This window comes from Gymnoscopelus microlampas, assembly GCF_963454915.1.
Source record: "Gymnoscopelus microlampas genome assembly, chromosome: 18".
Lineage (NCBI taxonomy): Eukaryota > Metazoa > Chordata > Actinopteri > Myctophiformes > Myctophidae > Gymnoscopelus > Gymnoscopelus microlampas.
Genome location: NC_139955.1, coordinates 29,919,114 through 29,935,217, shown reverse-complemented (window position 1 = coordinate 29,935,217; position 16,104 = coordinate 29,919,114). Strand labels below are relative to the sequence as shown.

The 16,104-nt window shown below is 41.6% G+C and overlaps 2 protein-coding genes across 3 annotated transcripts; both read right to left on the bottom strand.

Annotated features, from left to right (window-relative positions):
- Positions 1–363: 363 nt before the first annotated feature.
- gar1 (GAR1 homolog, ribonucleoprotein) lies at positions 364–4,862 on the bottom strand. 2 transcript variants are annotated; one of them, XM_084042144.1, is made up of 7 exons: positions 4,807–4,862; positions 3,265–3,483; positions 2,674–2,828; positions 2,492–2,551; positions 2,032–2,149; positions 1,056–1,079; positions 364–936 (listed from the first exon to the last, which is right to left on the bottom strand). In XM_084042144.1, the coding sequence occupies exons 2-7, from the start codon at positions 3,467–3,469 to the stop codon at positions 926–928; spliced, it is 573 nt and encodes a 190-aa protein (XP_083898270.1). In that variant the 5' UTR covers positions 3,470–3,483; positions 4,807–4,862; the 3' UTR covers positions 364–925. The 2 variants fall into 2 exon arrangements, with proteins under 2 accessions (XP_083898270.1, XP_083898269.1); XM_084042143.1 differs by having other exon boundaries at positions 1,056–1,172; positions 2,026–2,149; positions 4,807–4,860.
- A 905-nt stretch (positions 4,863–5,767) lies between these two features.
- Positions 5,768–9,873, bottom strand: smim19 (small integral membrane protein 19). The gene is made up of 3 exons (XM_084042164.1): positions 9,584–9,873; positions 7,776–7,900; positions 5,768–6,953 (listed from the first exon to the last, which is right to left on the bottom strand). The coding sequence occupies exons 1-3, from the start codon at positions 9,715–9,717 to the stop codon at positions 6,886–6,888; spliced, it is 327 nt and encodes a 108-aa protein (XP_083898290.1). The 5' UTR covers positions 9,718–9,873; the 3' UTR covers positions 5,768–6,885.
- Positions 9,874–16,104: the final 6,231 nt, after the last annotated feature.

The window sequence follows — 16,104 nt, the reverse complement described above, 5'->3', positions numbered from 1 at the left end:
CAAAATAAATATTTATGGTACAGAATTTGCCTGTATTTGGCAGTGTACACAAAAACTACAGCGCAATTTGTTTAATCATTCATATTTTTTGTGTAGTTGTGCACAGTATAATTTGCAATGTGTGGTTGTCAGAAAATCCCAAGGTCTTGTCATGGCATTTCATTTGCGATACCCAAATGAAGTTATTCCCATCCTTCAAGCTATGGGAACCACTGGCTTTAAGGATGTTCTAGTCTTCGGTGGAACTTGATTTATCCTATATACACCCCAACAAAATGCAATTTTGCTGTGTTTAATAACGTAATTTGGCCTTGTTCCCATTTCACACTCTGCATAGAATGAAACAATTTAACAGGAAACTAGTTACAACTTGCAAAATATAGCAACATATTTATTAACAAACACTGACAGCACTCTGCTCAAGATATCGCTTTAATTTCAGCTCAAATGTTTTAACAACGGTTACCACACACACACGTTTCAGACTCAGAGTAGATTTATAAAGCCATGTTACGTTTCTGTAATAATGTATGACTTTCAACCCATCATCAGCTGGAAATAGAACCAAATTAGAATTTCTGACACTTTAGATTTAACAGAATCAATGTCCTTCCATATAACAGTGTCCTTTCGACCCCTCATACTGGATGCTCCTTAAAGGCTGACAACAAAGGTCATAGTTTTTTTAATACACACCTATACACTTGTTCCCATTGAATAAAATCCAAAATGACCCATCACTCATTCAAGATTGGTACAAAATGACAAAAATAAACACACAAAATGGGAAAAACTCCGGTCTAGTATAAAACAATGCAATGTCCATATTCTGGGACCCAAGTCCATCATGCTAGGCTCTGCCACAGAGATGCACTTCTTCCACTCGAGTGGGAGAGAGGGGATCACACCAGCTATCACTGTAGAATCATCTTCCACCTAAATGTGAAAAATAAATACGCAAGGCATGAATAAAATGGATGAAAACAGTTGGCTATGACTGATAGCTGTTATAGTAGAGGTAATTACAATTTCAAAAGTAGATTATCTGAACTCACCTCGGAATCCACGGCCACCACCTCCTCCTCTTCCTCTGAATCCTCCTCCTCCTCCTCGACTGAAGCCTCCTCCTCCTCCTCGACCGAAGCCTCCACCCCTGCCGCCTCGGAATCCACCTACACCCAAGGCAAGAGCGGAGCAGACTGGGTTCAAAGCACCACTCTCTCTTAGCATGTCCCCTAATGGTTTAGAGCTTGGGTAGCTATGGTGGGAATCATTCCTAATATCCAAACTCATGTTCTAGCTGCACAGGAAATGTAACATCTACCCCGAACAGTGTTACGGTACGATCACACAGAATAAGAATGAAGCTTAAGTGGGTGATCACATCTAATCTAGATGCTTCACTACAGGCACAGCCACTTCAAAAATACCTCGGAAAAGGTGTTGGACAAAACAGTGTGGTGCACCTGTCGATTGGGGCTGCATGCGCAACCAGGCGATCAAATATGATTAACGGAAACCTGCCTGGGCTAAGTGTGACATTGACGAGCGGTGCAACTTTGTGCCATACACTGACAAGTTCAGAATATTTTATGTACTTATGTGCATCTAAAACCGCTAGAAAAAATGTGACACATGGCACAAGAGAGGAGCAAACTCCAGGCTTACCGTACCATAACAAAAGAATGTTTTTCTCCAATACAGTAGTACCGCCCTGTTTGACCCCCCATCTACTTTGTCTTTGATTGGTCAGAATGCATAAAATGTTTCTATTTTACGCATTGGTGACACTGACTTTTTGTTTTGTTTTTCGAGTTGAAGCAAGTTAACCTTGAGTTCCACTGTAGAACGCGTGGTAGGTCAGCCATACCACTCCAGACAATGGAAATTACTCTGCTACCACTTCCTCTCCTGCTGTGCAGTATGATCTCCAATTTAGTGCAATGATCTAAATGTTATATTACACAGGACCTGAGGACTAGTGTTAGCGCTTCACATTTATTGTCGTAAGTCAGAATTTCTCACCTCCGCGATCACCTCCTCTTCCTCTACCTCTAAACCCTCCCCGGCCTCTTGGCGGTCCTTTCTGCCCTGGTGGCAGAGGGAGGAATCGCTGAAGTGGGAGAAGTTTCATTGGGTCGACATAGAACTGTGGGAGAAGAAATTGTGTCAAGAAATTACTGTAGTCTGATGATTGTTCCAGGGCAATATAAACAGTTAAAATGTTTTCCCATTGTAATGACGGACATCAGGATTTCCCCCAGGAAAGGTGGTCAAGTACAGGAAGGGGGTGCACGTCACTAGGGCTGCACAATATGGACAAAATGGTGCCTGAATCGGTGACTGAATGTGTGTGAATGGGTGAATATAATGCACTGTAAAAAGCTTTGGATAAAGGCGCTATATAAATGCACAGTTTATTTCCCATCCTCCTGGTGGGGGCTCCTTTGTTCAGAAACAAGACATAAAAAAAAGACAGGCATCAACTTACCTTCTGCAATTTCTTGAATGAAGATGCCTTCATATTTTCTGAGAGCTTGACTGAAAAATACTGTGGGACCGAGTTAAGGAATAACACAAAACAACCAAGTAATACAGTTTTGTGATCTCCCAACACAATGCTTATGCTGACGAGGGGTCCTGAGATGCAAATGTCCGAAACAAAAAGGATACAAAGTCACGCAGCTGGCCAAAAATCTCATCCACTTTCCCAATCTGCTCCTTGTTCTCCAGATACACCGGGGCATTGAAGTAGGGAACCTTGTTTTCTTCTGTTGTACACTTGCACACAATCTCATCCTCACATGGGTGCATGAACTCCCCCAGTGCTGCAGGGTACATGCACATATAACCAGATGGGAGGGAAGGTAGAGAGGGAGAGGTCAGAAAGAGAAAGAATTCCAAAAGCCTGTTAAGTCTGATTTATACATTATATTAGCTGTGTACTGAAAATATAAACAAATTGATCTCTTTTTGTACCACCACACAAGTATGTATAATAATACCCAGAGGGAGAAAACAAAATAGTCTGCAAACAATCTTGGCTGGGGCATGCGTGTCTGTTCGCCATGTTCAGTGGTGTTAATTTTACACTTTGGACAAGTTTGGGACAGTGGAAATGTAAAACTCCCCCCTTTTGTTTTATGGACAGACAGAATAATTGGTGATCAGTTCACCTCACTCTCTGAATTTGAGCTGATCACTCAAAGGATTATGTCAAGTAATTACTAAACTGAAAATAGTATCAAGTGGGGATCAACTTACCAACAACATATTCTGGGGGACCGTAGTCTTGGAAACCACCTCTGCCACCACGGAATCCTCCTCCGCCGCCGCGACCACCGAATCCTCCACCGCCTCGACCGCGGAATCCTCCACCACCCCGACCACCAAATCCTCCACCACCTCTGCCTCCTCCGCGATCACCTCCTCCTCTTCCTCCTCTTCCTCCACCACCTCGATACGACATTTTCTTTATAACCTCTGATCAAAGACAATGTACAAAAGTTGCAGCCATCAGATTAGCCTAATATCAAGACTCAAGTGTAACTTACACTTAAGGTTTAAGGAATGTTACTCTTACAGACAACATGAACTAGGGCTCCATCAATTGTTAAATTCGCCTTGTTAAAGATTAGCTTAGCTAGAGGTGATATAAATATATCCATTCATATATTCACTGGTGATAGATCTTTGCTAGACAGCCAGTATTGATTGGGTAGCTGTAGATTAGCTATAACTAAGCTACTAGCTGAGTGATGTACATTTCCCAGTAGGTTGTGGGTAGCATCACTACCTTCTGATAGTTTATTTTTTTATTTTTTTCACCATTTAGGTGGGTAACTTCATAAAAGCTACATCGCATCACATTTCCAGTGGCACATTAAAATTATAGAACAGATTTGTTTTGAGTGCAGTTTGTCCATCACATCAATCTCACTCAATGGTAAACATGTCCTCGTCCACATTACCAACTCACTCAACGTGCATGTTCAAATCATGTCTACTTTACATTATTGAATTTATTTGACCATTTTCAATTCCAAAGCATGAATATATTCGGGTTTTCTTTTTACATTTTGGAATAAACAGCCAGCTGCCACTCGACCGGCATGCGCTTCAATGAAGACATACTTGTACTAACTTGTAGTGTGGCTACTAACTACAGTAGCTAGATACTTATTTTTAAAGAGAGCTTTTAGTGTAACTCAGTTACTTTAGAATTAGATGAACAGTGACATTTCTAATTCATCTCATTCCTTTGCAGTGGTGGAAAGTAACTAATTTACTCAAGTACTGTACCTAAGGTACTTTACTGGAGTATTTCCAAGTGTATGAAAACTTTAGTAACTAGTTACTTTAATAGATTTGGATTATTATTACAAAATATACATTAACCACTTCAGCCCTATACATTATGGCCATTTCAAAATAGCCAATCTACAAGATCACAATGCATCACATTGTGAGCTTGTACATCTGCTATTATTGCGAGCTTGTAGTTTAAGTACATTTTGATACCAATCGTTTTGTACTGTTACTCAAGTACATTTTGAATTCCAGACTTTTGGGGGATTTCTACATTGCAGTATTGATACTTTTTTTAAGTACTTTTTCCACCACTGCTGACTTTACCGAGCATGCTTAGCATTGTTGCTAGTTAGCCTGCTGCTTGTGAACTAAAAACTATGAATGAAGCCCATCTGATGTTTTCTAAAGAATCTAACCGTTGACTAAAACAAATAACAATATTGGCCTATTGTAAATGTATTCTAGGTAAGATTAGAATATTAGAAATATACTTACAAACTTTTCTCAGCTGGTTAATGTTAATGTTGCTCAGCTCTTAGATTGTACTACTCTGAACCATGCGACCACCACAACACGTGGAAAACTGCCGTAAGGTGGAAGTGTTGCCGGGTTCTGTGAGAGAAATAAGCAACCGTGTCTATGAAAACAAGCGCAGAAAAAGGGACTAGGCGTCGGATATTTGAAAATAGCCAATCTACAAGCTCACACTTGTAGATCCGCTATTTCCAAAAAGATCTTGAAAAAAGTGAAAAATGTTGAATATCTCTGGAAACATTTTTTCCAGAGAGTACAATACTCTCTGGAAAAAACAAAACATATTAATCTGGGACAAGCAACAACAACACTTTAGAAACGAGCCCAAAAACGCAACCCGAAACTAGCAACATTTTCAAGCGACTTTACAGAAAAACAAGCCCAAAGTCGCTTATAATAAGCGGACATGGCAACCCCTGGTGCAGACGATCTGGTCAGACTGTCGTAAAATGACTCAAAGTTGTGAGATATAACTGATTATATAACTTCTGCTTGTGAGAGGCCTGACCTAACAGACTGCAACCAATCATTTTCAGTAATTATCTACATATATATAAATATATATTTATTTAAAAAAAAATCCTAGCAACATATTTGTATTTTCATTTTATTCATTGCAAGTGACCTCTAATATATCCATAGTACTTCTAAATAAATAGTAGCCTACTCCACCTAATTAGTGATCAGAATGAAGACAGAATCGATTTGACTGTAGTAGATCACTATTTCATTTAGTCAACGGAATGCTTTTAACATACAACCCACATAATGATAGTAATACATCATTTCAATGCTTGAATATACATAATGCAGGCTGTGCAAAACAATGTCAAGGTGTATCCTCCTAAACAATAGCAAAGGTTGAAACCACACCAGTTTGTCGTAATTATGGTTGACAATGCAAAACTCAGCAGTCAAGACATGAAGTCAAGTTTTTATTAAGCTTTTATTCAATCGCTTTAGGTCTTTAAAGAAATCACTACCATAGATCAACCACTTGGTGGCAACAAAATACAACTGTCCACAAAATACAACTGTCTACAAGGGTATTTGGCAGATTTTCCTTCTTTTTTTTACCACATCCAACAAAATAATATAAAAACCATTAAGCAAAGTTAAACAAGAAATAAACGTCTTCTAGATGTGCTCTACATTTCTGACTTTTTTGTTCTCTCAATCACACTTAAAAGGAGCATTTCACACATTTCCAACGTTATCTTCATGTAATTGGTCCTCAATAATATTTATTACAAGACGGCACCATTTCCGTCCACTCACTCTGCGTCTCATTCGTGGGCTGGGGCGCTGCCTGTCAGCAGGGAGTGTTGAAAGGGAGGAGTAGGACGAGGCACTACATCCCGACGAGCAGGTTGGTGCCTTGCATGGTTTCTGCTGCCATCGGTGATTGAATGTGTGTGTGTGTGTGTGTGTGTGTGAATGGAATGCACATTGCAAAGCACTTTGGATAAAGGCGCTATATAAATGCACCATGTATTTACCATCCTCCTGGTGGGAGCCCCTTACTTGCAGGTGAGTCAGTGGGATACAGTGGGGGCACATGTTTTAAATTGCTACAGAAATGTGTATCACCTACATTGTATAATTTAAATCATGGGTCTAAATAGGACCCTCAGGAATACATGTCTTTCTGGTAGCTCTTGCAACCAGAAAGACAATCACCTCCTTGAAAACAATGGGGAAGTCTGCTTACTACACAAACAGATCTACTTGTCACATCATGGCGTCAAATACAGCTCACACACCCTGTATTGCATGTCATCCCATCCATCACTGCTACCTTCTCTTCCATGGCATTCTGCACCATACTGTCCAGTAAAGCAAACATGACCTGAATTAGAATTGTTCTTGCTTTTTATCATGAAGTGAGAACTCCATATATTACATAATACTATAACATGCTATTGAAGTTATCATTTTGTCCACTATCCCATGACAAGATCTCACAGGCTTCTTTTGGATTGGAACCCAGTACTTAAGAACCACACACACAACAACAAGGAGGTCATCTTCATGGGTGTATCACTCCATGGAGAGCTGCACACTGTCTGCTGGGCCCTGCTGCTGCTGCTGCTGGTCAAACTTCCTGGCTGAAATGGTACAGGAGGAGAAGCTCAGGTTATAGTACAATTTATGATTTCATCAGGTGACACTTTTTGGAAGTTGGTCACTGACAGTGAATTAGTGACAGACTTTGTGGGCTCATACTAGTCGGAAGCAATTTAGATGCTATAATGCTATCTGGCATCTAGAGTTGCAATACAAACCCTTCACAGCCCATTGATTGAAACCGAAAAGTCCTATCTGATTGTATTAAACGACGTTAAACTCATCAACCTTGCAGCTGTATGGAAAGCCTGGGTTATCCTCTTTGTATATGTCAAGTTTTTGTTTCATAGACATTCTACAGGGACACTATAGAGAGCATCCTGACCAACTGCATCTCTGTCTGGTTTGAAAGCTGCAATTCATCAGACTGGAAGTCTGTGCAGAGAGTGGTGAGGACAGCGGAGAAGATCATCGGGACTTCACTGCCTTCAAGGACAGTGCTCACAACCGCTATCGGTGGTCTGACTAGGGACAATAATATCAGGACAGACCCCACCCACCCACATCAAGGAATGTTCACTCTGTTGCCCTCTGGCAAAAGGTTCCGCAGCATCCGGTGCAGAACAGCCACATTTTGCAAGAGTTTCTTTCCCCAAGCCATCAGACTTGTGAACTCTAAAAAAGTGAAATTGTTGCAAGACAATAAAGCTACTGTATTTATCTATGAGCTACTTGACGTCGTTTAATACAATCATGGGCTGATTCCCCCTTTAAAATATTAGATAAAAGATACAGAATCAAAGGAGGAAACGGGCAAAGAAAGGGCTGTCTATCCTTATCCTGTGAATTGCTCAGATGCTCACCGATTGAGTACATCTCCAGTTGCTGTCGTAGGCGGACTTTCTGCAGGCTGTCATAGAAGTTTGGCTCAGGGTTGATGCCCACAGTGGGAGGCAGATAGAAGATACGCATTATCTTCCTCTTATTTCTGAAAAGGAAGAATAGAGACAAGCATTAACCCTTTCAGATCGGGAACGCATCTATGTGTCATTTTTAGATTTCTTTGGGCTATTCAAAAATAGCAGATATAAAACGAGCTTGTAGATCTGCTATTTTTTTGAAAAATCCTGATTTTTTTTGTGTGCAAATCTTTAATATGTTTTAAAGCAAACATTTTTAACTCAAATCTTTGCTTCTGGGGGATTCTACAAATGTCTTCTAAATCCTAACATCCTAAAATTATGTTGCTATAATCAGTGGTTCTCAAACTTTTTTCATGTCAAGGACCCCCAAAATGATATGTATTTGGCTGTGGACCCCCATCTCAAAATATTTTGTCCCAGGGACCCCCAGATGCAAAGATTTGAGTAAAAAAATGTTTGCTGGTCGTTTTATACAGTACATGGAAAACAATAATCTGTCACATTTAATGGCAGAATCTGGAGAGGAGTAGTGCTGATGTCATTGTGTGTTACCCTTTTGTTATTTTGTGATTGTCTTGTAATGTTTAAATGTACTTGTCCATTTTGATTTCTGTTATGTATGTAATGTTGTAATATTTTGTGGAAAAAGGAAAAAATCAATACATATGTTGTGGGGGAAAAGTTTGCTTTAAAAAAAATATATATCCAAAGATTTTTCAAAAATAGCGGCACTCAAGCAGCACTAAATCCAGTGCCATCATGATCTACCATTGGATAAAATAAAACACTTTCTGTACCAATTGCACAAGTAGTGTCCTACTTGTGCAATTGGTACAGAAAGTGTTTTATTTTATTTCCAGCCGTCTAATCACTTGGAACCAGTGGTGTAGAGTAAAGTACATTTTCAAGTACTGTACAGTTTTTTATGTCTTTTTTTTTTTACTTTACTGGAGTATTTCCAATTTTCAGTACTTTTACTTCTAATCCATTACATCTGAGGCAAATATTGTACTTTTACTCCACTACAATTATTTGAAAACGTCAGTTACTAGTTGCTTTGTAGATTTTTATTAGCTATTATTACAAACTACAAAGCCCTAACTATGCATACTTGGCCTATTTGAAAACAGCCAATCTGCAAGCTCGCAACGCGTTGTGAGCTTGTAGATCTGCTATTTTCAAAGCATTTATATACATTTGGAAACTTGTGAAATGGGACAATCTGCAAAATTAATACTTTTACTTTCAGTATTCTTAAGTACGATTTTGAAAGGTTAAAACCGATATATTATAACTCTATGGCAGAGGTCTTCAACAGGGGGTCCGGGACCCCTAGGGGGTCCTCAGAGTTAATACAGGGGGTCCACCAAATCTTTGTGATATAATTATTTTTTTTTACCTTAACCACTTGAACCCTAGCCCTGGTTCAGACTGAGCGCTTGAACCCTGGCATCCCTTTTCTGAGGAGAACTTTAGCCAAAAATAGCCGATCTACAGCTTGTAGATCGGCTATTTTTGGCAAAGAGGTATAGGTGTAGAGTAGCTGTAGTTTACGTCTACGAGGGTTGTAAACTACAGCTAGGTGTAGAGGGGGGAAAGGGCAGACCAAGTAAACAAAAAAAGTTGAATCTGAAAAATAATTTTATACAATATAGAGTAGGGGGGTCCCTGCTTCATCTGTCTCAGCTAGGGGGTCATTGGCCTGAAAATGTTGAAGACCCCTGCTCTATGGTTAAAACTCGTCTTACTTTCTGGCATACATCAGCAGGCCGAAGCTGACCAGGATCACCAGCAGGTAGACGTTGGTCGCCTCATTCCACGCCTCGTGCACGGAGTAATCCAGAGCCTCGGGTTCGCTCCCCATGAGCCCGTGGCCGGCCATTGCAAACAGAAGAGCTAGAAGGAACACTAACTTTATTATGTGTATGTATCTATCTCTGTGTGTGTGTGTGTGTGTGTGTGTGTGTGTGTGTATAAATGGTTGCAGTAGCGTCTGATGCTAGGCAGCCATAGCACCAAAACAAAGCTCAAACGTCATTTCCGCCTTGATTAGCTCCACTACTGTTGCCACTTAGTTGCCAGGTTTTGAGAGAGTAACACGATGCGACGCGTTGTGAACATAGAGTGAAATCATCTCTAATAAGAACATTTTGGGGGGAAACATTTTCCCCCATGTATGAATATGTATTTGTCCGCAGACAAATACATATTCATTTGGGGGTCCTTGACTTGAAAATGTTTGAGAACCACTGGTTTAAATATTACACAGCAAGCCCAAAATAAGCAACTGCACTTTAGAAACAAGCCAACAACAAAAAACGCAACCCGCAAGGCCGCAATTAACTACCTTTATTTACAAGCAACTTCACAGAAAAATAAGCCCAAAGTCGCTTATAATAAGCGGACATGGCAACGTTAGTCATTTCCGCTATCCCATAATAATAAGAAAACATTTGTTATACATAATTAATTTGATCATTATTCTAGCAAAATTCCACATACACAAATCCAAATGTAGTCAATCTAGTCAAACCTTCTTTCATTGTGTTTGAGATTGAAGCCAAGCAGTGTATTAAATCAATTTATGACTGAACTTTGTGTTCACTCTGTAATGTTCTGTTAGTAAATCCCCCTGGCTCTGTCTGATGTTGTTGTATTGTTGTATTAATAACTTTTTTGTTTGTGTTTGTATTGTATGTCGTGATTTTTATAAATAAATATTTGTGAGGGGGGGAAAAAATGATGTATATCTATGATATTCATTATTCTTACATACACTGCCCTCTAGAGGTTGGTCCTTGTAAAGCAGCCAAAAACCTACTGTATTTATGTTAACACATTGACTGCCAGAGTTAAAACACCAGCCATAGCTGCCTGTGCCAGCCATTTTTGAGCTTTCTGGCCAGTCTATCTAGGCCCACAGAACATTTTGTGCTAGGACTATGAACACATGGAATACCTCAAAACAAAGATCAGAATCTCTACTTTCGCCAGGAAAAAAAGTGAGTTCCTAGCATGTTCTGTTCTTTAGCTATTGGCAGTTGAATATAGCTTGGTTTCACCAAAATCAGCTATCTGGATCTAGAAGCTGAGATAATGAGGCTTTTGTGAAACATTCTCTCTCAGGCAGAACAGTGATTAGACCCTTATATTTTCACCTTCAGTGACACATTACTGACATCAGACATCTGCACAGTTGTTGTTTTCAAACTAACAACACTGAGAAAGTGCTTTTGAATATACTTTTATATAGCTTTTTCACATCAACGTTTATCAACATGTGTCTTGTTGATAAACAAATCTCAAGCTCATTTCAACGTTTTTCTTTTCAAAGTTATAAGATCAAAAGAAGTGTGTGTGTGTGTGTGTGTGTGTGTGTGTGTGTGTGTGTGTGTGTGTGTGTGTGTGTGTGTGTGTGTGTGTGTGTGTGTGTGTGTGTGTGTGTGTGTGTGTGTCAAGACTTGGCATTATCTGTGCCAATTGTTTGAGTTTGTTTTACACACCATTATAATTTCACACACACACACACACACACACACACACACGCACACACAGGGAGAGATTTTGCACTGTCCCCCTCTGGTGGTCAAAATAAATCCCTACATTGTGACACATCCATCCATCCAATACAGACATATTGATGCCCCCTGATAGAAACCATATAGACATATAGACTGTATGCAAGGTAAGTGAGGAGGAATTATTTTCTGTGAATGCCATGCAGACAAGCACTGAGATCCAGATAGCATCTATGACATAAAACCAAGCAAAATCAGAAAATGTTTGACTTTTTAGATAGTGAAACAGTTTTATATACAGCCTTATTTTTATCACAACACCCAATTACTGAATATCAGTCCCCCATAACTCTTGATTGTGTGCAAATGGAACTAAATGGACCCATAGGGTTGACAGTAATGGTCAAATAGGGCTAGCTATGTATGTGTCTTTCTATATTCTATGTCCAGGTTTTCTTCAGATTAGGATACTGATTTCACTGGTTCCATTTGTGCACACAAGACCTGCTAGTTTGCAATTGTATATCTATGATATAAAACCAACAGTCTACAGAACCCAATTACTGAATATCAGTCCCCCATAACTCTTGATTGTGTGCAAATGGAACTAAATGGACCCGTAGGGTTGACAGTAATGGTCAAATAGGGCTAGCTATGTATGTGTCTGTCTATATTCTATGTCCAGGTTTTCTTCAGATTAGGATACTGATTTCACTGGTTCCATTTGTGCACACAAGACCTGCTAGTTTGCAATTGTATATCTATGATATAAAACCAACAGTCTACAGAAAAAGTTTGAAACGACTCAGGCAGACACATTTGAACACTTTATATGTCTTTCAAGTACAAAATGGAGTACAACATACAAAGTACAACATACAAAAAACATACAAAAAATACAATATATCATCATTGTGTGTTTTGCTGGCCAGCACATCAATGTCTCCTCAGATCGCTCAGGGTGGAGGTGGTCCCCGTGAGGGTCTGAGGACGTGATGGCATAGATGTCTTTCACCGACAAAGATGGCATCACGCACTCAGATCCCTTGGGGCAGTGAGAAACATTAGCAGCACATTCACTGCCAACTGTTGGCTGGCTCAGAGCATAATAAATCAAAGTCAAAATAAATACAAAATGAAAATAAAACAAACAAATACAATCAAAATGATTCAATAATACTTCTCCTTAGTATGGTAATCAATCGCTCAGGGCGGAGGTGGTCCCCGTGAGGGTCTGAGGACGTGATGGCATAGATGTCTTTCACCGACAAAGATGGCATCACGCACTCAGATCCCTTGGGGCAGTGAGAAACATTAGCAGCACATTCACTGCCAACTGTTGGCTGGCTCAGAGCATAATAAATCAAAGTCAAAATAAATACAAAATGAAAATAAAACAAACAAATACAATCAAAATGATTCAATAATACTTCTCCTTAGTATGGTAATCAAGGTAGCAATCAATAACATGGAGGGGTACCAAACAGCTTTTGCACTGATACCTTGTCTCACTCCGCTCTCCCCTCCTGGTGCAAACTCTGCACCATTTTGTTGGGTGCTTGTTTTTGGCAGTGGGGGGACAATAGACAAGCTCATGGACTTTCATATCGCCACTCAATCGGTCACAAGGTTCGCGACTTCTTGGTGCATAAGGACGCAGGGGGGGGGCAGGGGGGGGCGGAGAGGCCGGGGGACGGCAGGGGCGGGCAGGATGAGGCTGCTGGTGAGGCTGCTGCTGGTGAGGTTGCTGCTGGTGAGGTTGCTGCTGACAGGCGGCCGGGGGGGGGACAGGCGGGTCTGCTGGGACAGGGGCATGTCTCACAGCGGTCCAAGACTTGACAACGCTGAGGATGAAGTCATACATGCACTTACAGTCGCCACCTGGATTCCTTGTCTTGTAGAGTACGAATGCGTTGTACATTGCGATTTGGAATAAATAGACCACAAACTTGCTGCTCCACTTGGCTGTCTTCCTGATGAAGGGATAATAGCTTAGGTTTTGGTCTAGTCGGTCAACTGCATTCATACTCTTGTTGTATTCAAGGACACAAACTGGCTTCTCCTGTGGCACTTTGTCGCTGTGTTTTTTCTGCCTCACCATCTGGGTGCCCATCTCATCCTTGTGCTGGGTTGTGATCAATCGAACGATGCGTTTGTCTCGCCAGGCCAATAACATCACTTTGCCATTGTGAAGCATCTTACGTTGTCCCACTTTCAGGCTGGACATCGTCACATCCCTCATGGCTTGTGGTTCTCCTCTTTTTAGCCTCATGGTACCACAGGCATGGGTGTTCTTCTCAAGGAGGAGTTCATACAGCTTCACGGAGTTATAATAGTTGTCCATGAACAACGAAAACCCGTACCCTGTAAGACCCTGCAACAGAAAGATGACTGTGTCTGGTAGGGAAGAGTACTGTCCAGAATATGGCTTCATTGAGTAGCAGTACCCCGTTCCAGAATCGCACAGAATGTAGGACTTTATTCCATACTTGGTGGGCTTCATTGGGTTGTACACTCTGAAGGATAGGCGTCCCCTCCACAAAAGCATCCCCTCATCGATGCTGATGTTACGACCTGGAACAAACATCTGCTTGAATTTGTCTGTCAGGTACAGCAAGACCGGGTTGATTTTACAAAGCCTGTCGACAACAGCAACCTCACCAGCAGCTTCGGCGGCGGCAGCGGCGGCGGCGTGAGCGGCAGCGTCAGCCTCATTGTTGGTGAAGTGGAGAAACCGCCAGATGATCTGGAACCTGTTGCGTGGCATCTTTTTGCCGAAGAACGAAGTGAGTACAGGGTCATCGGTCGACCAATAGTACTCTAGTACAGGCTTTCGAACAAGGCCAGTGAGGAACAACAGGGCCAAAAAGTTTTTCAGCTCCCCCACTGAAACCGCTTTCCAGTCCTTCACCCTGCTTTGTGGATGCTGCGCCACTTCTTCTTCACTCCTGGCCTGGATGAACACGTCAGCATAGTGGTTGGTCTGCTCTACTATCATCCCTAGCAGCTCATCAGTGAGGAAAAGTGAAAGAAAGTCTACAGGCATGGTGGAATGTAGCTCCGCCGCAGCATTTCTAGGACCCGGACTAGCAGTGAAAGGGATGTCCTCCCTAGGTTCCCAATCTGTGTCCTTCCACACAGGCTCTACAGCTGACGGCCTCCCACCATGTCCTGTGAATTACAGAAATACACAATTACCATAAAATACATCTTTTTTGTTTGTGTGGCAGTGTTGATTTATATGAAAATATGACTAAAACTAAATGGACTTTTATTCAAGAGACTATGACTAAAACTGAATCAAAATGTACTGTCAAAATCATGTTGTTGTGGTACATGATTTTGTGACATTTATCATTGCAGAGTGGGGTTTTAGCGAGGGCTGGCTCTGTATGTGTTTGTCTATATTGTATGTCCAGATTATGACACTATGTGGAATTGTATTCAACAGACTATGACTAAAACTGAATCAAAATGTACTGTCAAAATCATGTTGTGTGGTACAGCTGTGAAAACTGTCTCACCTCTTTTACGCCCGTCACGTGGTACTGCGGTTGAAGGTGATGGTCCCGTTTCCTCCACATCCATCATGCCTGAAATCATAGTAAAACATAAAATAGTTTGGTAAATAAGATATACAATTATATTCACTGCCAGCATGGCAACTTTAGAATGAATGACATGTATCATGTCATGAATGACATGGGCTGGCTCTGTATGTGTTTGTTGTATGATGTACTGTCAAAATCCTGTTGTGTGGTACAGCTGTGAAAACTGTCTCACCTCTTTCACGGCGGGTGAGACAGTATGTCCATATATAAATAAGGTGTTACACACACCTCCAGTTGTTAGAGGCCCAGTCAAACAATTTGTCTAAAAAGGATGAAACCATTCATAGGTATTCAATTCATCAAAATATAAAATGGCACCATTCAATGATCATAACAAGATAAAAGCACTACGTTGTGATGCGATTGAATGGTTTGGTGCCATTTTATATGTTGATATAAGTAAGTAGTGCCCCACAGACTTTATACAAATATCAGGTAAAACATAGCCGATTTACAATCTCACAACGCGTCGCAGCGCGAGGCGTTGTGAGCTTGTAGATCTGCTATTTTCAGAGTACAACCAAAAGGTAAAATATGATAAAAAAAAAGATATATATATATATAGGATATTCTTACCACTGGTAAACGGATCCAGACAATGTTTCCTTGGGCTTGGCTCGCTTGGCTCCCAGCTGCCAGAACAATCCGAATCGGAGCTCTCTTCACCGTCAGTAGTGTCTGGTTCTGGGCGATATGACACGGTCCTCGGAGTCGGTCTTTTGCTACGACGCAATCGGTGCCCGGGATCGGGGTCTGGTACCGGTGGGTTCGTGTCCTCCTCAGGCTCAGATACCTCCGCAGGTGGTGGGGGAGGTGGTGGGGGGGGGTGGTTGCTTCTTAGGCCTCCGTGGTCGTCGCCGCCCGCGCCGGGGGACGGTCGAAGACACCGATGTCTCCTCAGATCCCTGGGGAGCAGTCTTCGCCTCCTCGGATCCCTCCAATGGCGGAGGTGGTCGCGGCGGAGGTGGTCGCGGCGGAGGTGGTCGCCACGAGGGTTCTGCTGACGTGAAGACATAGGTATCTTTCACCGATAGAGATGGCTTCACGTCAACAGATCCCTCGGGGGTAGTGAGAGACGCCGCCTGCTTCACCTCCTTGGAGCCCCCAGCTAGTGGCGAAGGTGGTCGCGGGGGAGCGGTG